This window comes from Panthera onca, chromosome F2, assembly GCF_046562875.1.
Source record: "Panthera onca isolate mPanOnc1 chromosome F2, mPanOnc1 haplotype 2, whole genome shotgun sequence".
NCBI lineage: Eukaryota > Metazoa > Chordata > Mammalia > Carnivora > Felidae > Panthera > Panthera onca.
This window is the reverse complement of record NC_138356.1, coordinates 8,512,404-8,538,762: the sequence shown is the minus strand read 5'-3', so window position 1 is coordinate 8,538,762 and position 26,359 is coordinate 8,512,404. Positions and strand designations below refer to the sequence as shown.

Below are 26,359 nucleotides of genomic sequence, written 5' to 3'. Positions count from 1 at the left end.
TGCCCCTCTCTCCTTCTCATGATCTCTCTCTCTCTAAATTAAAATAAAAAAAAAAACCACACTGGATACTGAAAACTTAGTAAGAGAAAGTAAAATATCTTATTAATATGGATTTATATCATTTACATGTTAAAACAATATTTTCAAAATTAGTTTCACCTGTTGTTTATTTCTACCTTTAAATGTGGCTACTAGAGAATGTAAAATTACGTTTGTTGCTTATATTTCTAAAAAAATTTTTTTTAATTTATTTTCGAAAGACAGAGAGAGAGAGAGAGAGAGAGAACTGGTGGGGGAGGGGAAGAGAGAGAGGGAGACACAGAATCCGAAGCAGGCTCCAGGCTCCGAACTGTCAGCCCAGAGCCCGACGCAGGGCTTGAACCCACAAACCGTGACATCATGACCTGAGCTGAAGCCGGACATTTAACCAACTGAGCCACCCAGGTACCCCTTCTCCTATTACGTTTCCATTGGACAGTGTTGATCTGGAGGATTCCCATTAATACTCTTCAGGATTTCCAAGAGGTGTCTTGCTTAATTACAGAATGCCTTCCCCATTCAAAGCTGGAGAAGTAAACCACTCTGCTCTTGCAGAAAGGAGAGTTTTATCCTACGAGGTCTCCAGGAACAGAATGTCTCCTAGGAAAAGTAAGGAATTGCCCACCGGGCTGACACTAACTTGCGTCTCTCATCCGAGCTCTATCTACCTCCTAAACCTGTCTCAGATCTGCCTCTGCCTTTGGTCCTCGGTGCCACACACACATCACTGATGTGGACGAGCGCCTCCTTCCACGCCTCTTGCTTCCCGGGCAGGCTAATTCCTGAGTCCGAGAGATCCCTCCAAGGGAAATCTTCAGCTGCGGTCCGTGGCCCCACAGGGACCAGGGGTGGAATTCAGGCAGTGTGTGAATGTGCGTGGCAAACAGAAAACGAAACAAGCTCGTAGCAGTACCTGTGCTCTGCCACCAACGGACATTTACACGGTTTCATGGAACATTCTAGTTGTTGTACCTTTCTTGAAACACCATTTACAGGGCTCACTACTTGGCAGCAGCTGGCAAACCCTCCAGTAGATTTTATTTAATGTGTTGATTTAAAAAAGCTAGCACTCGGGGCGCCCGGGTGGCTCAGTGGGTTAAGCGTCCGACTCCGGCTCAGGTCGTGATCTCGCGGTTTGTGAGTTCGAGCCCCGCGTCGGGCTCTGGGCTGGCAGCTCAGAGACTGGAGGCTGCTTCGGATTCTGTGTCTCCCTCTTTCTGCCCCTCCCCCGCTTGTTCTCTCTCTCTCTCTCTCTCTCTCTCTCTCTCTCTCAAAAATAATGAACACTAAAAAAAGAATTTAAAAAAGCCAGCACTGTGTTCAGGTTGCAGGCACAGGACTCTTCAGCTTCACCAGGAGTTTGACATTTACTGATGTCTAAGCAGATGGCATGCTTTTGCCTTTGTGCCTTCTAAATGCTGTTTCCTTTCTTGGAATGTCTTGTCCCAAGTTGTTAACCTGGAAAAATCCTACTCCTGTATCTCCTCCTGTGATAACTTACCATGATGTTCTAAGGGCAGCCTTTTCATGGTACACGGGACGCTGTGTCACGCTTCTTGGTTCCTTGAGGGGACGATGTGGGTCTTTATCTTCTTTACCATTCACCATCCATTCCACTGTTTCTCAAAGTGTGGTATCTAGCATTGTTTTAGGTAGTTAAATGGATGAACATCCTTTCTATTATTATATTAGTATACAAATACTAAAAGGGATAGTGAGTTTTCATTTTTGGCTGTATTTGAAATTGCTTTTCAAATACATTTTTTTTTTTTTTTTAACATTTATTTACTTTTGAGAGAGAGCGGGACAGAGCATGAGCGGGGGAGGGGAAGAGAGAGAGGCGGAGACACAGGCTCCAGGCTCCGAGCCGTCAGCATAGAGCCGGACGCGGGGCTCGAACTCACAGACCACGAGATCAGGACCTGAGCCGAAGTCAGACGCTTAACCGACTGAGCCACCCAGGCGCCCCTCAAATACATTTTAAGTTTTAAAAATTAGCTGAGTTAAAAAAAACTGCCGCTACACATTGACAACAGGTGTGGTGACATTATGAGGGTAACAGACAACCGCCTGAGGTCTGGGAAGCACTGGCCTGGCCGACGTCTTTCCTCTGCCTGGTTAGGCCATGATCTGGGGGTACATGAGGACTTGGGGAGCACTTCCTGTTGTCTCTTACACCCCTCTGCTACGGCCTCCAGAATTCATCGGGCAGCCTGAGATAATAACATTTGGAAAATGAGTGAGCTGTCCACAAAAAATGTTTTATGCTAGTTTTTCAATCATTTTATGACAGAAACCATTAAAAAAAAGTCAATGAAAGGAAATATAGGAAGTTAATGTACTAACTTTATATCAATAGACCAAAATCTAAGTGAAGATATTTTTCTTCTTTTTAAATTTTATTTAAATCTAAGTAGTTAACATATAGTGTTAAAATGGTTTCAGGAGTAGAATTTAGTGATTCATCACTTACATTAAAAACCCAGCACTCATCCCAACAAGTGCCCTCCTCAATGCCCATCACCCATTTTCCCCACCCCGCCAACCCTCCCCGCCACCCCCCACCAATTGGTTCTCTGTATTTAAGAGTCTCTTATGGTTTGCCTCCCTCTCTGTTTTCATCTTATTTTTCTTTCCCTTCCCCTATGCTTGTCTATTTTGTTCCTTAAATACCACAAATGTTGAAATCATTTGATATGTCTTTTCCTGACTTATTTCGCTTAGCATAATGCATTCTAGTTCCATCCGCATTGTTGCAAATGGCAAAATTTCATTCTTTTTGATCACTAGTATTCCATTGTAAATATACCACATCTTCTTTAATGAATGGATATTTCTGAAGAAATTATAAATTATTAAAAAAACTCACGAAAGTATTAAAAAATGGAAGAAAAATATGATTTTAAAAAATGAAAATATCTTGCTTAAAAAAGTATCAGGCTTAGTTTTCCCGGACTTCTAACCAAGGGTTCAATGAACCAATAATGCTAATGTTACTTAGCACACAGGAAAAAAAAAAAAAAAAAAAAAGGAAGCATTCCCAAAGCATTCTGCCAGCATAGTCTAATTCTGATACCAAAACCAGGCAAAATGCACAAAAACCAAATATAAACAAAGTAAACTTACTAAGTGAAATCCAGCAGTGAACTAAAACAATACATTATGATAAAGTAGGATTTAATGATACACGCCCATATTCTTGAATAATTTGACATTTTAAGAGTATTTTAGCACTTTATTAAATAAGAGCAAAAAAAAAAAACCCTCTAGGATACAGTAGTATCTTTAATTCTAAGGCAAGCTCTAACATTGAATAGAATGCTTCTAAGCTTTCACTGCAAAATAAAAAGCGAGGAGCAGGTGCCGTTATCATAACATTCCTGGCAATCCTAACCAATACAATAGGAAAAGAGTAAAGATTAAAAGGCACACATATTGGCAAAGAGAAACTCTTATGAGGGTGTCATGACTGCCGATTTAGAAAATCAAAGTGAATCAGTTGAAACGCTGCAACTGTTCCAAAGAGTTCAGTGAAGTGACTGGATGTAAGAAAGTAAGAGCGGTTACATGCAAACAATAGTGTAAGAACAAGAAATATCCTATTCAAAATCAAACCATAAGTGTGAAATACCAAGCAATAAACCTGGCAAAAGTACCAAGATTTATATGAGTATAAAGGCTTTACAGAAAGACACAGATCAGAAAGGGACATTTTAAGTCTTTGGATAGAAAGATTCAATGTTGTGACATCACTCTTTCTAAACTGAAAACTGTAAATCCTAATGGGGATTTAAAAACAGAACTGACAAGAGGCGCCTGGGTGGCTCGGTCGGTTGAGCGGCTGACTTCGGCTCAGGTCATGATCTCACGGTTTGTGAGTTTGAGCCCCGAGTCGGGCTCTGTGCTGACGGCTCGGACCCTGGAGCCTGCTTCGGACTCCGTGTCTCCCTCTCTCTCTGCCCCTCCTCCTCTCATGCTGTGTCTCTCTCTGTGTCAAAAATAAATAAACATTAAAAAAGAAATGAAAAAATTTTAAGTTCACCTAAAAAAGTAAAAATGCTCAGGAACAGCTGAGAAAAATTTGAAGGACTAATGATGAGGGATTTGCAATTATTAGCACATACAATGAGAACTACAGTAATCAAAAACGCGGCACAGGAATGGACAAGTGACCGATGGGACAAAAAGAATTCCAGACGTAGAATTACACACACACACACACACACACAGAGAACTCCAAATTAAAGGACAAAGGTTAGTTCATTTAATAGAAAATGGTGTAGTAACTAGCTAGTATTCATTTGGTGAAAAGATTAGATGCCTAACAGCACACGCACTTGCATAACAAATATATATGAAAAACTGTTCATCCCTCACTAGTTATCAGGACACGCAAATTAAAATAACTTTGACCAGTCTGGTAACAATAAGAATTGAAAACATGCGACGTTCTGGACAGTCGGGAAGAGTGGCCCTTTTCGTGCATAGTTGGTGAGAATACACATTTTTGAAGGGCAACCTAACATGACATACTAAATACAAAAATTAGCATGACTTTTAACCTAAGTTTCAGTTCTAGGACCCTACCCTACTTAGAAATCCACACTGCAGTAGCGTCTGTAATTGCAAAAGCGAGGAACAACCGAAATGTTCAGAGTAGGGTAATGGTTAAAGACCGTCTCAGATCTGTACTATGGGACTGTTTAAAAGTGACAGCACAGGGGCGCCTCGGTGGCTCAGTCGGTTAAGTGTTTGACTTCGGCTCAGGTCATGATCTCACGGTTCAGGAGTTCAAGCCCCGTGTTGGGCTCTGTGCTGACAGCTCAGAGCCTGGAGCCTGCTTTGGATTCTGTGTCTCCCTCTCTCTGTCCCTCCCCGCTCTCACTCTGTCTTTCTCTCAAAAATAAATACAAAAAAGAAAAAATGATAGCGCAAATGTTTACGTATTAAAATGGAGAAACTTGTACGGCTTATTAAACTCAAAATCAAATGTCAAAATATTATCCTATTATGTTCCATCCCACTGTGTGTGGACAGCTCTGGGAAATGTCTCGAACTACAACATACTAAGGTGCTGCCCACCATTGCCTTTGGGAAGGGGAATGGAAATGTGGGAGACGAGGTGCAGACAAAGCGCTCCAGGCAGGAGGCAAGGGTAGGGGGTGTCCCTTTTTGAGTTGTTCACTTTGTACTCAAATTGAAAATACATCCTTTTTTTTTTTTTTTATAAAAGCAACTTTGAAGAAGTCTTGTAATTTAACAAGAAGAAAAAGAGTTGGACTAGAACAAGGGCTGCTAGCCTCATTTCTGTTTTATCGGAAGCAACTCTAGAAGCTTTACTTTTATCTGTTTTCCATATTTGGCCTTTCGGTAAGATTTTATTCGAACACAGGAGCTGCACGATAAAGTTCTTTTGAACACTACCAATAGTCTACAAACGAGTCTATGTTATGTCTGCGTGTGATTAGTGGAGAGTATTTTAATCTCGGCTAGGCTTCCCGTTCTACTCGTATGTATGTTCAGGAAGATAAATTAGTTTTAATATTAACAATATACAAATAAGAAAACGTACTGTGGAAAAAAAGATACACATGAAAGGTTAAGGGACACAAACTAAAAAACACTTGGTGATTTCGGAAATCTGCTTTTACTCCTCTAACTCCTACCTCAGTGGCTGAGTACAGTCATGTTCTAGTTCTAGAGGCCCCGTGGTTATGACCAAGGGTGCCATTATTTAAAAAACGATGACAGACTTACGATACATACACTGATGTTCTGTGACGAGAAAGTAGAAAAACAAAGAATGTTGACAGATTTTGATGTTGCGAATCAATAAACAATTCATCCTTCATGACCGGCTCTATTGCCACAGGACAACTGGGAACACATTGTAAAGTTTCAAGAGACAAAAATTAGCATTGCTTCTCCATTCCCCGACAAAGTTGTTTTATTTAACAGTTATTCTCCCAGTACTTACTGGAAATTCCAGTTTATTTCAATTCCCCTAGCTCCATCCCAGCCAAAGCCATGTTTTGTCTAATGTTTAACATGTCCACATTATTAAAAGATAAAGGTCCCAGATCCCTGACAGAGTCCTACGGTCCTATCTTTTTACCTACTTGTTAAAATGACTAAACGCACTTTTTATTTATTTTTTAAATTTTTAAAAAATGTTTTATTTTTGAAAGAGACAGAGCGTGAGCAGGGGAGGGCAGAGAGAGAGGGAGACACAGAATCGGAAGCAGGCTCCAGGCACCGAGTGTGTCTGCACAGAGCCCAACGCGGGGCTCGAACCCATGAACCGTGAGATCATGACCAGAGCCGAAGCCGGATGCTCAACCAACTGAGCCACCCAGGCGCCCCCTAAATACACTTTTTAGATGAATAATTACGCAACACACATTCCTCCTTTCATTGCCATTTTAATAGAAAAAGAATATAAACCCCATTTTACAAAATATACTTATTATTTTTGCAATGGAAATTTAAAACACATTAATTTTATAAAATCAGAGAATGTTAAAAAGCAAATTCTAGACGGAGCAAAGACACAAACACAGTAAAATTCTAGAAAAAAAAAAAAAGCTTAGATCAATGTATGTATTTTCTGGGAATGGAAAAATGTCTTTTAAGAAAAATAAACCCAGAAGCAACAAAGAAAAAGACCGATAGGTCTGACTACATAAAAATTAAAAACTCATGTATGGCAAAAACAAAAACAAAATAGCTACAGAACAAGCAAAGGCCAATAACAAACTGGAAAAACATATCTGCAATACCTACTGAAGGCAAAGGGCTCTTTAATTTATGAAGAAGTCATGTATATTAATAAGAAAAAGATAACAATCCCTCCAAAACTGATAAAATATAGGAACAGTAAATTTAAAAGGGGAAAAACTATTAAGACCAAAATATATGAAAATATGCTCAAATCTCATTCATAATTAAGGAATACATACAAACAATAAGATACTATTTTTCTGACACATAAGATAACAAAACTAAAATGCTTGATGACGCCTGCAACAGTTGACAGTTGCAAAAAACTGAAAACCGTCCAGGTGTCCATCAACAGGGACCAGTTAAATTAATGCAACATGATGGAATATAGGATAGCCATGAAAAGGAATGAGGTAGAGCTCCATGTACGTAAGGATATGGGAAAGGTCTTCAAGATACAATAATGAAATGTACATAGTTTAAAAAAACATACGTTATGTAAAAAATGGAGGGGAGTACTGAACAGTGCATCAATGAGAGGGAAAAAAGTGTATTAAAGTATACTGCAATTCCTTTTCTGTCTTCCAAAGGAATTATAAAATACTGTTAGCTGTCGTTATCTTTAGATAAATGAATAATGGATAGGGGAAGGGGTAGGAGAGTTCTACTTTTCATTTTCTACCCTTCTGTACTGTTTATGTTTCTACCCTTAAAGGCTTAATATTATTTATCTCAGCAGGGGTCTAATGGGCAGACTACAGCTCATTCACTGTTTTTTTATATCGCTGTATTAGAAGAAACACGGTGATTGTTTCTTATACCCACTTACACACAAAGATGTTAAACCAAAACATGTGCGATTCAAAAATATATATAGACACACACACATACATATATACACACTGTCTGACATTAGGCACAGGGGAAAGCCTACCTTTTCCATTTCAGATACTGACTATCCTCATGTATACTGCACACAGTTAATATTACCCAAAGGTGTCCAAGTACCTCATTAATATTCATGAATCTACCGTAAGCTCCTGTGTCATACGGTGATGTAAGATCGTGGGTACAAGATATTAGTGAATGCAGAAAGAAATTCAAGGGTCTCATCTGAATAATGTTCTGACCACACATGATCCATTTGTCTGTCCTTATAGCACCTTCACAGTTACGATTCAGAGGCTGATCTTCGAATCAGGTCCCCAAAATAAGCAGTGATTGTCTTCAATTTATTATTAAGAAAGTTTTGTTCTATTTCCACTTGCCCTCCAGGCCCGGCTAAGGATGCCACCTAAAAAAAGGAATGGAAAAAAGTCACATATGACAGAAGCATGATTTCAAAATAAATCCTTCATTTAAATGCTTTATCAAATAATAAGACTCCGGCTTTTCAATTAAGTCTTTCAAATAACAAGGCATCTCAAATGTCCATCGTTACTTTCCAGGCAGGTATTAATGTAATATTTGGTGGCAGAAATACTTGTTTCAAACACATTTGATCATATGGGTAAGACCATGTGCTGTGTTTCTTGGGCAGAACCCAATCTCTCCAATGGCAGAAGCTAACGCCCTCAAGAGGGAGAGAAAATGAACGGACCCTTCCCAAGTATCAGGTTTATTTATTAAATAGAAACTTAAAAAAAGAACTCCCTTCCCTGACAGCTTTCGGTCCTGTTCACCTTACCTTCTTCGACTTGCCCTTTCACACATTCAACGATATTCATCGAGCACCTGCTCCCTAATGCTGGAATACACCAGACGGCAAGATAGAAATGATCCCAAGCTCCTGTCAGAGTTCTGGTCTCTGCTGTATGCTTTTTCCTTCTCTTGTGCTGTTATCCTGACCAGGACCACTTCCTCCACCTGTTGCTCTTGTGTATTTTTTTAAGTGTTTCTTTAATTTTGAGACAAAGCATGAGCAGGGGAGGGGCAGAGAGAGTGGGGGCCAGAGGATCCAAAGTATGCTCTGCACTGAGAGCAGTGAGCCTGATGAGGGGCTCAAACTCACGGTGAGATCGTGACTTGAGCTGAAGGTGTATGCTCCACTGACTGAGCCACCCAGGCGCCCCTCGTGTGTATATTTTTAAGACCCCCTACTTTCTGAGGTCTACGAGGAAACAGTGACCAACCTTTTTATTAGGAAGCTAAAAAAGCATCACCTCCTCTCTACCTCCACAGAGTTAACATCAAAAGGATGGTTCAAACTAGCAATGCTGTCCCCAAAGGTCTACAGATAAAATTTTGGTTCATTCCAACAACTTTTCATTCTCACGTCTATCAACTAGCAAATATATTACCTTCTAAACCCACGATTCCGTTACCAGAATCTTTATCAAGATAGCAGCGAGAACGATTAGGGGGAAGGGTATCGCAAGGGGAAAGTCCTGGGGGTCTGATAACTGAAGGCACTGATATTTGGGGATACCCAAAATATCAAGGGCAGGTTCCAACGAAAGGAGACCTGTAGTTTCCGTAATCCATTCTGTGATCCTAATCGGCAAAGCTGAGTATTTTGCAGGGCTGCAGCTGGTTTCGTTCGGCATGGAGGTTGAGAGAACTAACCTCAGCGGCATTACACGTGCTACACCAGCATCTGGCAGAAGGGAAGATTTTTTGTGCATCACCAATGAGTGTGTATTTTAAAGAAGCATTTCAACTTCCTCTTAGAAAAAAAGTTACAGCTACAGAAATAGGGAAGAAACCACAGGTCATTCTAAAAGAAGCTGTCCCACTAAAAAAGTTAATATCAACATCAATGCCCACCTGCAAAAAAACCAAACCAAACAAAAAAACAAACAGAACCCCCCCCCCCCCAAAAAAAAACAACAACAAAAATACCACACACCAAAGAGATGGCTGTGTTTTTATCAGTAGGAATAGCTGACAACTCAAGTCAAACACAGTATCTGTCATAATGATAAAAAGCACACGTGTATCCCACTATTCACTAATAAAGAGTACATTAAAGTAAAACTTTAGAAATTAAAAGTAGTCAACTAGTCTTTAAGTGGCAATTATAGGAATAATTGTTTCTTCTATTTTGGTATCTCTATGCCAGTCTGATTTTTCTTTATTCATTTCTTTTTTTTTTTTTTTTAAGTAGGCTCCACACCCAACAGGGGGCTTGAACTTACTTACAACCCTGAGACCAAGAGTCACACTCTCCACCGACTGAGCCAGCCAAGTGCCCCTGTCAGTCTGATTTTTCATAAGGGCAAAATGACAAATTTTGTCTTTAAACAATAAAAGGCATTCTCACTAGTATATCTAAAATATAATTATTTCATGGTAAGTTTTCCAGGAGTTAGACATAATTCAGGTGCAGTATTTCTCCTGTTCCTTTAAACCAGTGATTTGCTCAAGAGGAAGTGACAAATTGGCAAGCTGAAGTTTTCTCGAGGGAGGCGGGGGTTGGGGGTGGTGACTGGGGAGGAGAGAGGAGGACAAGGCAGGGGGAGAGGAGAGGGCAGGTTAAGAGAACTAGAGTTGAGACCACAGCAAAAGTCTACTAGGAGAGGTCTAGCAGAAAACCAAGAGCAAAGTCAGAGGCAGATCTGAATACCAGTTCCACCATCAATTTAGAAGGATCTGAAAAACAGCACTACCTATGTCCCTGAAAAGTGCGTTTTGTGAGCCATAAATAGAATTATATTAAAACAGATCTCTGAGGGGTTCCTGGGTGGTTTAGTCAGTTAGGTGTCTGACTTCGGCTCAGATCATGATCTGGAGGTTCGTGAGTTCGAGCCCCGCATTGGGCTTTCTGCTGTCAGCACAGAGCTCACTTCGGATCCTGTCCCCACCCCAGCACCCTCTCTGCCACTCCCCTGCCCGTGCTCTCTCTCAAAAATAAATAAACTTAAGAAAAACCCAACAAATCCCTGAGAAAGTGGGGTACTTTCTTTTCCCTTTCTCCCCACCTTTTAGAGGGTTGCCTGGACCTGAGTGCTCTGGATAGAAAAAAGAACGGAGATGCGCTCACCGCGTGAGAGTTTTCTCGGGTCTGTTGCAAAATGCTTAATGAATTATTTTATTCAAAAACTATTTACTGAATGCGTGGAGGTTTTTGTTCCAGGTAGTGGAGTGTAGCAAAAACACACACACAGAATCTCAACCTTCATGTAGGCTGGGAGAGGCAGATGACAGACAAAAAAACAAGCGTGCACTTTTCCTGATACTGAGGAAAAGGTGGGTCTATGTCAAAATATGAGAAAACTCGTATCTATTCAGTGTTTAGAAACTTAAAGTGTTACTTTCATATGTTCTAATTAAAACCAATTTCTAACTTTAGTGTTTTTGTACTTTTTCATGTTTTTAAAACCATATATATTTTATTTTTTTTAAACTTCTTTTAAATGTTTATTTAACTATTAGACACACTTAGACACACACACACACACACACACACACACACACACACACACACGCTGGGAAGGGGCAGAGAGAAAGGGAGAGAGAGAATTCCAAGCAGGCTCTGCACTGTCACCCCTCAGTTTGATGCAGGGGCTCAAATTCACACACCATGAGATCATGATCTGAGCCAAAAACAAGCGTGAGAGGCTTAACTGACTGAGCCACCCAGGCCCCCAACTATATAAAGGTTAGGATTCTGGAGCTGAAAAGACTATAAAGACTGTGTAGTTCAAACCAGTAATACTTTGTTTCAATCAAACTTAATGCCATTGATTTCCAGTTGTCTTTATTTTTCACTAGCAGGTTTAACTGAAAAAAGGCTATTTGATTCCTTCCTCTTTCTTAAAGTTTAATAAATTGAGAGAGAGAAAAGGAGGAAAGGAGAGAGGCAAGACAGGAACGGGAGAGTAAAGGGCAGGTAGGTAAATAGATAAAGGTTATTACCTCTGGATTACATAGTATGTTTCTGGCATATTACCCAAGGATACTAGACTTACCAAAAGAAATCCCAATTAGTTTGGACTGAACTAGAACTAAGGCTTGTAACCCTCATCAACTAGATGTTAAAATAGTTGTTCCTTGGGGACTGGGAAAGGAGAAACGGGTAAAGATCGTGGTAAAGGTGGTAACTTTAATAAAAACAAAAGATTTAAGAGTCAACTAAACATTCAAAAGTGCATTTCCTTCCTCCCTTCCTCTTTCTTTCTCTTTTTAAGTAAACTATGCCCAATGTGGGGCTTGAACTCACGACCTGGAGAGATCAAGAGTCTCATGCTCTACTGACTGAGTTGGTGAGGCACCCCTGCATTTGTTTTTCAAAAGCAAACTGATTTGAAGTAAATAGGTACGGCAGCTGAACAGATAAAAGAAAATAACCACTAAACTGGATCCTAATGGAAAAATATATAATCAATACTAAGGGCAGGGACTTTATTATAAGATGCACAAAAATCTGAGCACTGGAAATAAGTCTTTTTATTACACTGCAGAAGTGATTATATCTGCAATATGCAAAAACTTGCCTAGATGCAAATTACATCTGGTGAAAACGAGGAGTATTTTTTATGGGGCCTACAGATTTCCGCCATTTATTTGTTTATTTATTTGTATGTATGTATGTTTATTCATTTTTGAGAGACTGAGAAAGACAAGAGTGTGAGCAGGGGTGGGGCAGAGAGAGAGGGAGACACAGATTCCGAAGCAGGTTCCAGGCTCCGAGCTGTCAGCACAGAGGCCGATGTGGGGCTCGAACTCACGAACCGTGAGATCATGACCTGAGCCCCAAGTCGGACGCTTAACCGACTGAGCCACCCAGGCGCCCCCGCGTTTCTGCCAAGTAGCGACAGGAGCAGCAAGCCATCTGAAGTATTATTGGCCGTGACCGGAAACAAGTGCCTTATCTATGGTTCCTTTGCCCTTGTGTTTTGTGACAGCCAATTAATAACTGCACACAAATGAAAGTAAGCTGGATAAAATATTTCTGATGAACAGTTCTCTGGGAGATAAAAGGAAGTATTTTTTATCGGCAGAAAACCAGGGAATACTCACAACTGAAGTTGAGTTCCATTTATCTGCACATGATAAACAGGAAGGAGATTTCTATGCTGGAGTGAATGAATCTTAATTTTTTTTGCTAAAAGTTTTTCAGATAACTTAAAGATTACCTCAAGCTCTCACAACTATCATTTCTTGTTTTTTTTTTTCAAATATTTACTTGGTGATTAAAATAAATATGATTTTTAAAAGCCACCACTGTCAACAGGAGCACAGTGGCGACAGGTCAAAAAAAACTCTGCTGAGCACCAAAAGCTTTCCTACATTAGTTTCTCGGAAGAAGGCTACCAAAAATCAGTTCACTGAGCTTTGCTCCTTACCTGTTCTCAGAGCTGGATCCCAGAAACCAGAAGACCGCTCTTAAATCCAGCTAGTTACATACAGCACAACGGCCCAGAGAATCCAGAGGCCCCGGCTGCCTGCACAGGACTTGTCTGTAGCACCGTGTGGTATGCTTCTACTTTTTACCTACATCATTTACTGAAAAAATTTACCCAAAGGAGCAAAAGAAATGTAAGCTTCTGTCCAGGATCTTATCTGCCTTTCCAGATGCACTTATGGGGCCAGGTGCACGGCCCCTCTGGAGAATGAGAATATATGCAGCAGAAGAACGAACAACACTGCCCTTCTGGCCAGCAGCAAACTCCCCAGGGAAAAGCCAGCTACCGAAGCTGGTCGAACGTATCCTTAACCGCACTGTATGTACTAGGCAGTAGGTTTCACTAGGGATAGAAGTGGTCTAGACACCTGGTACCAGTTCCTAGAAGAGATAAGAGGATCCTCGTGGAGACAAAGCTCAGCAGCGAGTGCCTTTCAGTTTGCGGTGAAGTTCCAGCCCTCTTTTTTCTCACTAATCAGGAACGAAACAGAACTGACCCAGCCGAAGTTCTTGACAGCTCCCTTGCTTCTCTCGTACCAACTTCTGTTCACTGCTTCCAGTCTGAGGGTGGGCTAACTCACTGATAGCAGACGGACCTGTTCCTCTTGGTAGTGAACCCCTTGTCAGTGGGAGACGGCAAGGCCCTGCCACTGTGAGACAGAAGGAGCAGTCAAGTCACCGAACTCCTCCAGTCCGCGCATCGCCAACTTCAGGCTGGGAACCTGACTTGCCTGCTCTGGAGCCTCTGCGATAATCCAACGAAACGCGCAGGGAAGGCCTCGAGCTCTAAGGATGCCAACCAGCAAGAAACGTGTATTCAACAGGGACATAATTAGAAGCTGTTTGTGTGGTATACAAATGCAGGATGAGGGCACTTTTGAGCGCTCGGAGTCTTAGGGGCTGGCTACTTTCAGGTTCAACGGCTTTAGAGGTTACTATTCCTACACGTAGCAGATCCAGTCCAGTTCCTGGTCCTTCTTCTTTTTTTTTTTTTTTTTAACGTTTATTTATTTTTTTTGAGACAGAGAGAGACAGAGCGTGAACGGGGGAGGGTCAGAGAGAGAGGGAGACACAGAATCTGAAACAGGCTCCAGGCTCTGAGCAGTCAGCCCAGAGCCCGACGCGGGGCTCGAACTCACGGACCGTGAGATCGTGACCTGAGCCGAAGTCGGACGCTTAACCGACTGAGCCACCCAGGCGCCCCTCCTGGTCCTTCTTCTACTCTCTCCTGCTTCTGGTATCTACACCCAGACTACGGGCCCTCCACCTGTCGGGACGACTTCATCATACTGACCACGTGGATTCGGTTTTGGCTATACGACCGTGCTGCCATTATACCAGATTTCTACTACGGAAATTTCTTTTGGAAGAATCTGACACAAATTTCTTACCACAGAAACCGGCAAGGCCCTAATTTTTCATTTCTCATATAAACAGATACTATAACAGCTCGGAACTAATATCTGCAAAGAAATCGGTGGTAGATTTTCATTGCACTCAGCTAAAAACACTAAAAACGCCAATGAACTGAATTATATTTAAAATATTTAACATTATATTTAAAGTAATCTTTTTCCAAATAACATTACCTCAAGTTTCCATATTCAGCCTCACTGTTCTTCTATGTGGTTTTAGAAATGTCACCTGTAAGTCCTCCTTTCCTGCCTGCCCGCCCACCTGACACAAGAAGCTGCTGGAAGCGTGAGGACTGTTGTTAAGCAGGAGCTCTCCCCTTCCCGGACACCATGTACTGGCTCCTGCGGGAGCCTCAGGCACTCGGCCCACTGGGAAGAAGGGCTCTCCTGATTCAATCTCACAGCTTTTAGGCCTGGGGCTGCAACGTAAACAATCACAGGTTCAGTTTTACCTGTGGTACTAGGTCGGCTCACAAACCTGGTCCTGCTTCCTCGGGAAATAAAACAGTTGGGGACTGGCCTGCTTGTCATCACGGCGTGTGCGGGGGAGGTCACCGAAGGGCAGGGCACGTCTGCCGGCCCGGTGCCCGGACCGACACGAAACACGGCTGCCTCCCAGTTCATTTTTCAACACAATCCTCGGGGATGCTGCGCAACGCTGCCCTTTCTGTACCGGTACGCACAAACTATCAAGAAGAGTCCTTTAAAGAGAAGGCTAGACATTTCAGGAGACAAAGATAAGGAGGTGCTGTATCCCACCAGCCAGCAGCCGCCCCTCTCAGCACCCCAACGTCTGCCCAGCAGACGGCTTCCTCCACGTTGGAGCTGCCGCCCAAAGGGACTTCATACCGACCTTCCGCTCTGCTCAGACATCTCGATCCGTGTTGTGTACGTGCACTTTTTAAAACAGAAGTTTCCCGTATTTGGAATGTCTGGTGGAACCAAAGCTAGTATTGGCTGAACTCTGATTGTCAAAGGAAGATTATCATCCAGTAGATAAATACATACATCCTGGGCCCTCCGAACTGAATCTAATCAGTTCCAAAGTTTCAATTGTGACTTCCCTCCAAAGAGCCTGTCGCAAAAAGACTTTCTAAATTATTCAGTTCTTGAGTTGGACAGTGAGAGTGTGCATAACAAGGGAATACGTGTCCTGGAATAACACCCACACAGAAAAGGGGAGTAAGAGACTGAGGTAATAGGGGACCTAGAAAAATGTGTTACTAGACACAGAAAACAACCAGCCTCGTCTCCCATGTGGAAAGACTACAGGACAAGCTGTATCTGTGCTGAGTCCATTCTCACTTTAGTTACCCTAAATACAAACACCATGAGTACAAATCTCCCTGCATGGGAAATGAACTGTTCTTAATAGACATTTCTGTGGGAAAAATGCGGCCTGAGTTTCAAACAGCCAACTCATGAACTTGGGGAACCCAGCCCATGTGGAAGTTCAGGTTGCCGTGACATTCTAAATGTTCCTTAGCAAAAAAGTGGACTTCTCTGTAATGCCGCTTTCTCTCATTCTTGCAGAACTGTCTTGTCTCCCATTGTAAAAATACTATATATGGATAGATTTTTTTCATTTTAAGAAGTTGACTCCCTACTGTAATTTGATCCAAATTTAATACCAAACAATATAATAACACTTGAAATCTCATTTCCTTTTTGACTTTTATTATTTTTTAGTGTCGTTACTCCCTCTACAGGTAGAAAATGTGAATGAACTAATTCTGGCAGGTTTCTGAACTAAACCAAAAACACAAGTTAAAGAGAAAAAAATTAACTTCCTCCTTGGGAAAAATGTTAACTAGAAAAAACATACTCACTGTAACTTTTGCAATAAATAGTGAGTTTCCTATTGTCATTCAAGTACCCCAAGAAGCCCATCAAATATTTAATAGAAGGATCACATAACCACTTATGAGACTAGCAATATGGAGCATAATATTTATGTGAGCAAATAAGAATTATGGAATCGACAGGCTCAACTTTACTTGGGAGCACAGGATGCAGATGAGAGTCACGTGAGTAGGAGATACAGTTTAATATGAGATTTGATATAAAAAATGCATGAAGCAAGGGGACAGTGCTTTTTCTTGTAACGGTACAGCACACAGTGTTTGGGAGGTCTAATATTCAAACACTGTGGCTCATAAACAGATGACAGGTGACAAGATCTAATTTCACCTCCTTTAACCCACAGAGTAAGAGCTCCGGCTCGTTCAGATCATTTACCCTTCTGTTATCCCAGAGAATCTCAACTCCGACAGCATACTACAATCATTTGGGGACTCTTCAACTGGTAGTTTTAAAAAGCTACTTGCTAAAATCATAAACCTCTCAGAAGAAAACACAGGCAAGAGTTTCACGACATTAGATTTGGTAACAATTTCTTGACTATGACACCAAAAGCACCGGCAATACACAAGAAAAAGAGCCAAACTGAACTTCATCAAAATTACAAACTTTGTACAGCAAAGAACACTATCAAGACAGTAAAAAAGGCAACCCACAGGATGGGGAAAAATACGGGCAAAGTATATACTGAGAGGGGATTAATACCCAGAAGATACACACGTGAACAGATGGTCCTCAACATCAAGAGTCATTGGGGAAGTGCAAATCAAAACTCCAAGGAGATACCATTTCCTACCCATTAGGGCGGCTATTATCATAACAAAACAACAACCAACAGAAAAAACAAGTGCTGGTGAGAATGTGGAGACACTGAACTCCTGATGAATTGCTGGTAGGAATGTAAACTGGTTCAGCTGCCAGGGAGTAATTGTAGGGTGGGTCTTCAAAAAACTAAACAGAATTACTCTAGGATCCGGCAAGTTTGCTTCTGGGTATATACCCGAAAGAACTCAAAGCAGGAAAAGATACAGGGCCCCCACAGCAGCATTATTCACATCGGCCAAAAGGTGAAAGTAGCTCAAAATGTCCACTGATGAATGGACAAACGGTATGTGGTATGTCCACACAATGGAATACCGTTCGGCCTTAAGAAGGAAGGAAGTTCTGGCACATGCTGAAACGTGGATGACTTCAGGACATTATACTCCGTGAAACAGGCTAGATACCAAAGGACAAATACCGTATGACTCCACTTATTTGGGGTACCTAGATCAGTCAAATTCACGGACACAGAGAGGAGAATGGTGGTTGCCAGGGGCAGGCGGTGAGTCAGTGTTTCACAGTACAGAGTTGCAGTTTGGGAAGATGTAAAAGTTCTGAGGCGGACGGCGGGATGGTTGCACGACAGTGCGAATGTCTGACGTTTACAGATGGTTTATGGTAAGTTTTGTTGTGTGCATCTTACCACAATAAAAAACAAAAGCCACTCAGGCGACTCCAATTAGCAGCCGGAGCTGAGAGCCAGTGTTGCAAAGACCAAGGAAGTACGTCATGATCGCGAGAGTGTGCCCAACTGACACGAGAGTATGTCTGTTCAGAGTGTATGTTTCTGATGAGAGGACGAGAAAAACAGGTGATCGGGGAGGTGTGTTTATAAATTAAGTTCTATCATTTCACAAATACAGGAGCTTCTATTCTGTCCTCTAGGGAAAACATATCCTCTCTCCATACTGGTCCTCTTCAAGGTGTTAGGAGCATGTACCTTCTCCTCACAACAACTTTGCGATAAGTCACAGACGCAGGACGTTATCGAAGGTTTATGGGCTGGAGGTACCGTGTTAAACGCGGAACCCCCAGACTCGTCTACGCCTCGGAACCGTCGCCGGACAGCTGGTGAGCGGCAGGGCCGAGACTAAACCCGGTCCGTTTGATTTGCTCCCTCTCTCTGAGCCCATTAACTGAACGCTACCCACACATTCCCACTGCTGTGTCTTTGGCGCTCTGGCCACCTTCTGCTCTACTCCTACCATCGAAGCTTCTTGGACTCCGAAGTCCAGTTTACGTCCTACATCATCGGAGCGTTTCCTGAAGTCCTCCAACCAGAGAGCCAGCGCGTTCAATCTCCACCTTTCTCGTGAGAAGGTTGCACTGTCGTTATTTACGTCCCCGTGGCGAAAGCCCTGGGACGGTGCTGGGCTAGGAGGCCTGTTGGCTACCGCAAGCCAGCACTGGATGAAGACACTACAAAGGGAGGCCGTCAAACGAACGACACCTCCGGAGACCCGGGATGGTCTGAACGTGCGTGCGCAGGACGGAGGGCAGCGCCTCTGGCCTGAGGCGGGAGGCACGGGCCTGTGGGAAGCCGGCACAGGAAGAAGGGGAACAAGAACTCGCAAGTTCCGCTCCGGCTGCTCCCTCGGCCAATTGCCTCGTATTGGGTATACGCTGCCTCACTTCCAGAAACCGGGAACTCTGGTCGACGTTCAGTCGTTAGGGAAGTCTGAAAAGAAATCCCGCGTGACGAGCTGAGAGGAACAGGTGGCCACGAGTCCCCGACAGCCACCGTCTCACTCCTCCCTCTCCACACCCGCGAGCTGATGAATGACACTCGGGGATGAAAGAGCCCGTGAATCCGCTTCGGCCCAGCTCCTCCCCAAGAGCGAGGAGCTGCGTCCTGACGTGGTGTTTGGTGACAATGAATTGCGGTCTCGTGGTTCCCGGGCTGGCAACCCCATAGCTCACCTGACACTCTCGTCCCCTGAGGTTATCACCGGGGCTAACGTAGCGGTGAGCAGCGCTTGGCTGCCCGGGCTCCACCTCAGAATGACCTGGCAGCTTTACGAACCTGGTTAGATCAGTTTCTGAGGTGGGGCTTACATAGCCACAGTTTTTCTAAGGGTCCCCAGTGACCCTAGGGTACAGCCAGAGTCGACGCTAGTTTCTAGCCTGGCCTGTCTCCTCCACGTTACTTGAGAACAGTCAATGCACGCTAAGACATTTGAGGACCGCCAGTATTTCATGGAAGAGAAACAAAATGGATTCTAAATTATATGAAATGCAGAAAGGACAGACCAGATTAAGAATTTAAACTTATAATGACAGTAAGAGATATTATTACAGTATGAAAGAAAACAAAAACAGTACAGAAATTTTAAGTATAAAGAACACGATACTTGAACTAAAAAAACACAAGGAATACACTCTCAGGAATGAACTAGCTGGAAGCCCAGATCTCCCAGAAGAAAAAGGAAGAGAAAAAGCGCCAGAAAATAGAATTATAAAAGACTAACACACGCGTAAGTGATGTCCCAGGAAAAAAAACCAAGGTGGTGTGAAATTTAATTGAATAGGTAATGGGAGATAATTTCTCCAGAATCAGATGATAAGGCTGAGCACGACAGGGTCAGCTCTCAGAGTATTAAATAGGAGAGAAAGGAAAACTCCAGACCTAGTTATACTAGTAAAATCAAAACATGAAAGACAAAAGATTTTCAACAGAACGCTCACCACACAGTAAATACGTAGTAAGTGTTTATAAAAAGCAAATCAACAAAAACATGAAATAAAGCCACCATCAAATCCTCACAAGGCAGCTGTACCAAATCCAATTCTACCAGAGAAAAAATAACATTACTAAAATAAGTGTTTATGGTAAGAATGGAATGAGGACATTTAACTGTTAGTCTAGCTTCCCACACTCCAAGACTATGGTTAAAACTGCTTCTGGCCAAATTAAGGTTTCATCTGTCTATGTATTTCTATGTAGGGTCCTCTTCTGAGGAATACCTAAAAACTCGATTCTCAAGGTAGGCTTCAGTAAAGACAGATCTTGCCTAGTCTCGGTATGCACATTTGAAACACAACACACCCGGTCATCCTTCCAGAACATATTAAAAGCCCCGAGTATTCTATTTATGTATAGGTACGCCAGGAGCTGTGGAGACGAAGCGCATTAAACAGGCAAGGATTTAACTACCAAACACCTCCAGTTTTCTACTATTAGCAAAAAAGCCAGAGACTTCTCATAAATGTGTTCTCAAAGAAATGCCTTGTATCTTTTTTTCTGCCCGTTTTTCCTAATAGTTATGCCACAGGCTCAGGGAAGTTCTGCAGTAGTGGCTTACTTACCTGGTCAATATCAGCATTTCTTGGAAGGAAATAAACAATATTATTAGTGATCTTCTGGGAACGCCTGAAAATTTCAAAGGTGGACAGCAGTTAAGGAATGGTAACAAAAAGAGCAGTTCATTTCTGAGCAGAGATATGTTCTTGCATCATATCCCAAATATATTTTGATAGGTAACAATAAGACACACATTTAGATCCTCTAATGGAACCTAAAAGAGAATTAAGTAGGAGATTTTATAATTCAGATGGGTCAAAGATTAGCAGTTAAAACTGTTCATTTGATTATCCTTGTGGAAGGCAGCCAGGAGTCAGAAATACACTGTCTTTCTACCATTTCCTAATTACTGTGAGAGTAGAAAGAAGAGGAAAGCACAATACCATCTCTTTCCAGTAAAGAATAAAAGACAAGTAAATCTGGTCATTGTGGTTTACATCCTAAATTCTAATTAGCAGTTTAGAAACACGCTTCCTGTTAGAGTCAAAGAGGTGATTCCTCTGGGGAGGAGAGATAAAGAAAGGGACAAATAATAAATGTTACCATGAAAGAAAAATTTGCTTCGGTGTCTTGGAAAAGTGAGAGGAAACACTGGAAGAGACAAAGAGAATCAGCTCAAGCCAGTGTAAGTTGAAGAAAAGTTAAAGGATGGTCACCCAGACTCGTAAGGACCGGTCTTGAGGAATCTCCCAATGTCCAGGACCATAATTTCAAGCAATTAATACTTCCTACTTCTTGTTTTATAATGATATAATTGGACAGTAACCAAAGGAAATATAACTTCAAATTTGCCATTACTCTTGGCAATCAACCAGCACTTAATGTTTACATACTGGCTTTTTATGCAAAATAAACCGGAACCTATCAGGTGCTACTAGTGAGTATCCCCCGCCTTCACTAACCTCTCTCTCCCTGAAACACACACACACACACACACACACACACACACACACACACACACACACACTCATTCATATGCACGCCCTTCTCTCTACAACCACTGCTTGAGTAAACTGCCAGCCTTGCAAAGGATATCCATCTGGAGACATCATGGTCCTAATGTCAAAGGTCTCTGCAGTAGCGTAGTCTGGTCCTCCCCAAGGGGGGCTAAGAAACACAACATCAGCCTTTAAGTGAGAAGCCAGCAGGAGGAAATCTCCACAGATGAACTCTATCTTGTCTGCTATTCCATAAACTTCTGCATTATTGCGAGCAAGATCAATCTTAACAGGATCAATATCAATGGCAATCACTGAAAGTGGGAAAAGAAGAGATGAGTTAAATGACACCGACTGTTACATAGAACAGTTCATCTTCTGAGCAGTCTCCTTTCTTCTCTTTACAAGAACTTTTTTTAAAGACTAAGGGAGTTTTTGGTTCATATACTGGGGATAAAAACTTAATTAAAAAATTTAACCTAAAGTAGAAAGATTCACTTGTGTAGTACCAAGAAAATGGGACTAAATGGCCTGGCTTTCAAAGCTGTGTCACTCAGCCAGCTTTTCCAAAGCAAGTAGTGACAGTAGTCACACAGTATCTACTGAGAGGTAACGTGTTCAGCACTGTGACCTGAACGGCCTGAGCAGCAAACACTTGGAAAGGTCGCTGACTGCATGTCAAGCCTGTAACCACACTAGGATTTCAGAAAAGACCCATTTCCTAAAATGAGACACAGCCTCCAAAGACAAATTTGACAACTTCTACAGAAGAGCAAATTGAAACACATTTGACAAACCTATAGAGCCAACTTATGAACAAGAAATGTAAAAACATCTGCTGATAATGTTTAATGAGACATCTTAGGGGGGAGGGAACTGACAACGTTATGTTTTCACCGAGAGGGCTTTCATTTAATTTACTGCAATTTCATAATTAGCAATGCAAACATAAGTTGATTTGAGCTCACTCATGATGTCTTACAGCAAATAACTCAAGTGCACCTGTACGTGCACCAGTGTGCTCGTGGCAATATTTTATATTTGGAAGGTCTAAGTGGAACCCTAATGCATACACCATGGTTGTCATGGAAACACAGTTGTTTTCTATAAAATGCTGGTTTCAAAATTTGTTAACACTTTTGAGAAATAATGCACTGAATAATCACTTGAACAATGTATACGAGCTCCAATTACATGCTGAAAATTATGCATTTACAATGCTATTTTTCTGTTCTAAATAAGCTAACGTTCATAACAAAAAAGATGAAAATGTCCTTTTTAGCTGTTCAATCTGCTCCACTTGTAGTATAGAGACAGATGGAAAGATATGCCGACAACATCAAAAACTCAATGGGGAAAAATGATTTTCAACATCAAATATACTCAGTCAATTCTCGCGTTTTCATCTACATTCTCCTAGAGGCGGTTTTATTTTTAGGCTTAACAGAATGTAAGCACTCAATCCATTATGTACATGAAATGCCGACAAACGTTGGATGATATTATATAGAACTGCACTGTCCAATAATGGTAGCCACCAGCCATATGTGGCTATTACCTTTAAATTGATTAAAATGAAATAAAGAATTCAGATCCTCAGTCACCCTGCCACATTTTAAATGCTCAATAGCCACATGTGGCTAGTGGCTATCACACCTAGACAATGCAGATACAGAACATTGCCATCATCACAGAAAATTCTATTGAATAGCAAGGATACTGAAGTAGATAGAGAGGGAAAAAATCTTTAACGGCAAAATGTAAAACCTTGTGGATTCTCTAACACTCAGGTGAGTAGATGCATAGACCACAACCATCTGGGTGGAAGGAAGCAATGGCACAAAGGGATCATGTCAATCATACACAACGCTATTTTCTCATATGTGTATGGGCACATACACGTATGTGTGTGGATTCATATATATTCAGCTGAAGAATGATTATGTGCATATGTGTATATATATATCAACACACATAGAGATATGTAAGCACACAATCAATTATACTTCAAATGTTTTGAATCCCCTAGCATGGAGCAGTACCTATAACTAACATTAGAGCATCTGCGAGCTGTTGCTGCTTGTTTGGGAAACAGGTCACAGGACACCACTATGCTGAACAGGCTTGAGGGGTCCTAGGCTTTCCATTCCAGATGCTGCAAAGACAGAAGCCAGGTCACGACAGTACCAGAGAGGCATGGTATTCGCTCTCTGCTTCCCTTTCCTCCCAGAAGCTGGCTACCTGTAAGCGTGAGTGATTAAAAGACCCTAAGGCACCTTGATGAAAGCTGGATCTGGGAGAACATGCCAGAAATAGACTTCCTTTAGCGTGGGACCCACATTAGACATTTTCCTTTACCAAATGTGTACTAAGCTGCAGAAAGCCTTGGCTACGGACCTATATTCAAAGAAATACAAATCTACAATATGGACAGTTTCCATAGTATTTGAAAAAATATCCAGATCTATTTGCTGCTTTATCGGAGAGCGGATATTTTATTTTTTTAAACGTTTATTTATTTTTGAGAGAGAGAGAGAGAGAGAGAGAGAGAGAGAGACAGAGCATGAACGGGGGAGGGGCAGAGAGAGAGGGAGACACAGAATCGGAAGCAGGCTCCAGGCTCTGAGCCATCAGCCCAGAGCCCAACGCGGGGCTCAAACTCACGGACCGTGAGATCATGACCTGAACTGAAGTCAGACGCTTAACCGACTGAGCCACCCTGGCGCCCAGGAGGGCAGATATTTTAATTGTCATGTTATAATGCAATGTCAAAATGAAGACCAAGTTGACAACTTGAGACCAAGTTGACAATGATTTTGAAACATCATTTTCATGCAATATACACTGATTTGAGCTCACAGGAAGGGTTTATCTGGCAAGTGCAGAGAAGAAATTGCAGAGTAAATAATGAATTCAAGGAAAACAAGAAAATAATTCCTATTCCAGTAACTCTGAAAACAACTTTCATTCAGGCTATTGGGAGACCATATAAGGTGGGCAATGCCCTGCCCTGGAGCATGATTAAATAAGGGTCACAGTTCATCAGCATGGGTCTTAAAATCAATGTTAAGTTTTCCTTCATGATTTTTAGCTTCTATATTAGGCTTCCAGAATCATGCTTTCCTAGTCAACATTAAGAACTTCATATAAATTAATGAGACTTAACCTTAATTTACTGAGATGGAAACTACATGTATCATAGAAAGATGTCGGGGAAAAAAAAGCATCTTCAGAGTATGACTCAACAATTTATGTCTTTGATACTACGCTTTCAAAAGAATTTAGAAAGAACAGGGATATCAGGAAAAAACCTTGGCTTCACGACTCAGCTATGCCAATTTGGGCAGATTGTTCAATTTTATAAAGCTTTCTTTTCCCTGGGAAACAGCACACGTACTACCTACTTGACAAAGTTCTTGGCAGATATACAGTAATAGACATTTTCTTTTCCGGGATTCCAAAGTCAAACATGAGGAGGACCTAACACTTGAAAGATTTTTAGAGTCTTATGATGTTAAAGCTGAAAGGTACTACAGACGTTATCTCAATTTAAGGTCTCCTTTAAACTGAGGTTAAATGATGTCCAAAGTCACAGAGGAGGAAAAGCAGGTACTCCCTGTCCACTCTTCTTCTAAAGAATGCCTTCCCATTTCAGAATTGTTGGTTTTCTATAATGTTATTAATCTTGGCTTCACCAAGCTGTGTCTGTGTAATCCTGGGCAAATTATTTCATCTCTTTATTTTTCTGTTTATCTGTGAAACACAGATAGTAAAAGACACACCTCACAAGACTGCTGACTAATAAATGTATACATATTAAGCACTTATACTAGTACGTGATACAGGGTGTATGGCTTGATATATGCTGTTATTATTATTATTATTATTATGTATTTTTAAAAAATGTTCATTTACTTATTCTGTGCTGTTAGCACAGAGCCCAATGCGGGGCTCGATTTCATTGTGAGATCCTGACCTGAGCCGAACTAAAGAGTCACATGCTTAACTGACTGAGCCACCCAGGCGCCCTGCTATTATGATTTTGGATATTTGGGGTTATGTTACTAATTATATACAACATAGATAGGCTAAAGCAAAATGAAACTTTTTAACTCAAACAAATGGAAAATAAATCGCTTTCTTCCATTGCCGGCTAATTACCTCTCTTTCCTGTTAAGGCAAACTGAATGGTATTTCCTCCGACTCCACAAAATGCATCTACTACAATGTCACACTTGAAGGACTGGCTGACCCGGCCAGCAATGTGTTCAGCAATCTTCTCAGGGGTCACTGAAAACCAGCCCTCTGCAGAGGAAGAGCATCCCGATGAAGATGGTTCAATTTCAAGAAGCCAACCCGAGCACAAACATCACAGCAAACGTTACTATATATGCTATACCCGAACAAGATCTAGTTTCTCTTTTCAAGAACTTATAAATTGCTTCGTTTTTTTACAGAAAGTTCAGTAGAGCTTGTTATAAAAAGCAGTACTATTCCCATTCCCGATTTGCACAGAAGCAACCGTCTCAATTCTTGCCTGTTGCTTTTATAATGTACTTCTAATAACTGAATGCAACTTTCATTTTTCTGTTTGAAGTATTAATGACTATTAAGGAAAATGGAAAGTTGGCTCTATTCAACTGGCCAACTCCCCAAACCCCACTGAGTTTCCGGATTACTTTATTTCTAACAGGGAACTATTGAGCCGGATTTGTACTCGACACTTTGGAAAAATGTGTACATTTCAAAAGGGTCAGGAAAAGCAAGAAGCTGACAGCAAAAGGATGCAAAGCTGTAGGAATAGACCCCTCTTCATTTTCAGAAACGGGGTCCTATGCCCACTCCAGAAGAAAGAGGATACTGACTTCCTTTCCCAATAGAAAAAATTAACATTTTTTTTCAGAAATTTATTTCTCTG

At 41.6% G+C, this 26,359-nt stretch overlaps 1 protein-coding gene across 3 annotated transcripts in view; it reads right to left on the bottom strand.

Annotated features, from left to right (window-relative positions):
* Positions 1 to 6,445: 6,445 nt before the first annotated feature.
* The window catches only part of TGS1 (trimethylguanosine synthase 1), a 43,732-nt gene continuing 23,818 nt past the window's right edge, over positions 6,446 to 26,359 (bottom strand). Inside the window, exons 10-13 of one of the 3 annotated variants that reach the window (XM_060610543.3) lie at positions 25,603 to 25,746; positions 21,539 to 21,755; positions 20,509 to 20,587; positions 6,446 to 8,053 (exon numbers count right to left, since the gene is read on the bottom strand). In XM_060610543.3, the coding sequence (XP_060466526.3) occupies positions 7,931 to 8,053; positions 20,509 to 20,587; positions 21,539 to 21,755; positions 25,603 to 25,746 (563 nt within the window). In that variant the 3' untranslated portion in view covers positions 6,446 to 7,930. Of the gene's footprint in view, positions 9,356 to 14,441; positions 19,370 to 20,508; positions 20,588 to 21,538; positions 21,756 to 25,602; positions 25,747 to 26,359 lie in introns of those variants that run through there. The other 2 variants (XM_078441510.2, XM_060610544.3) reach the window with 2 other exon arrangements.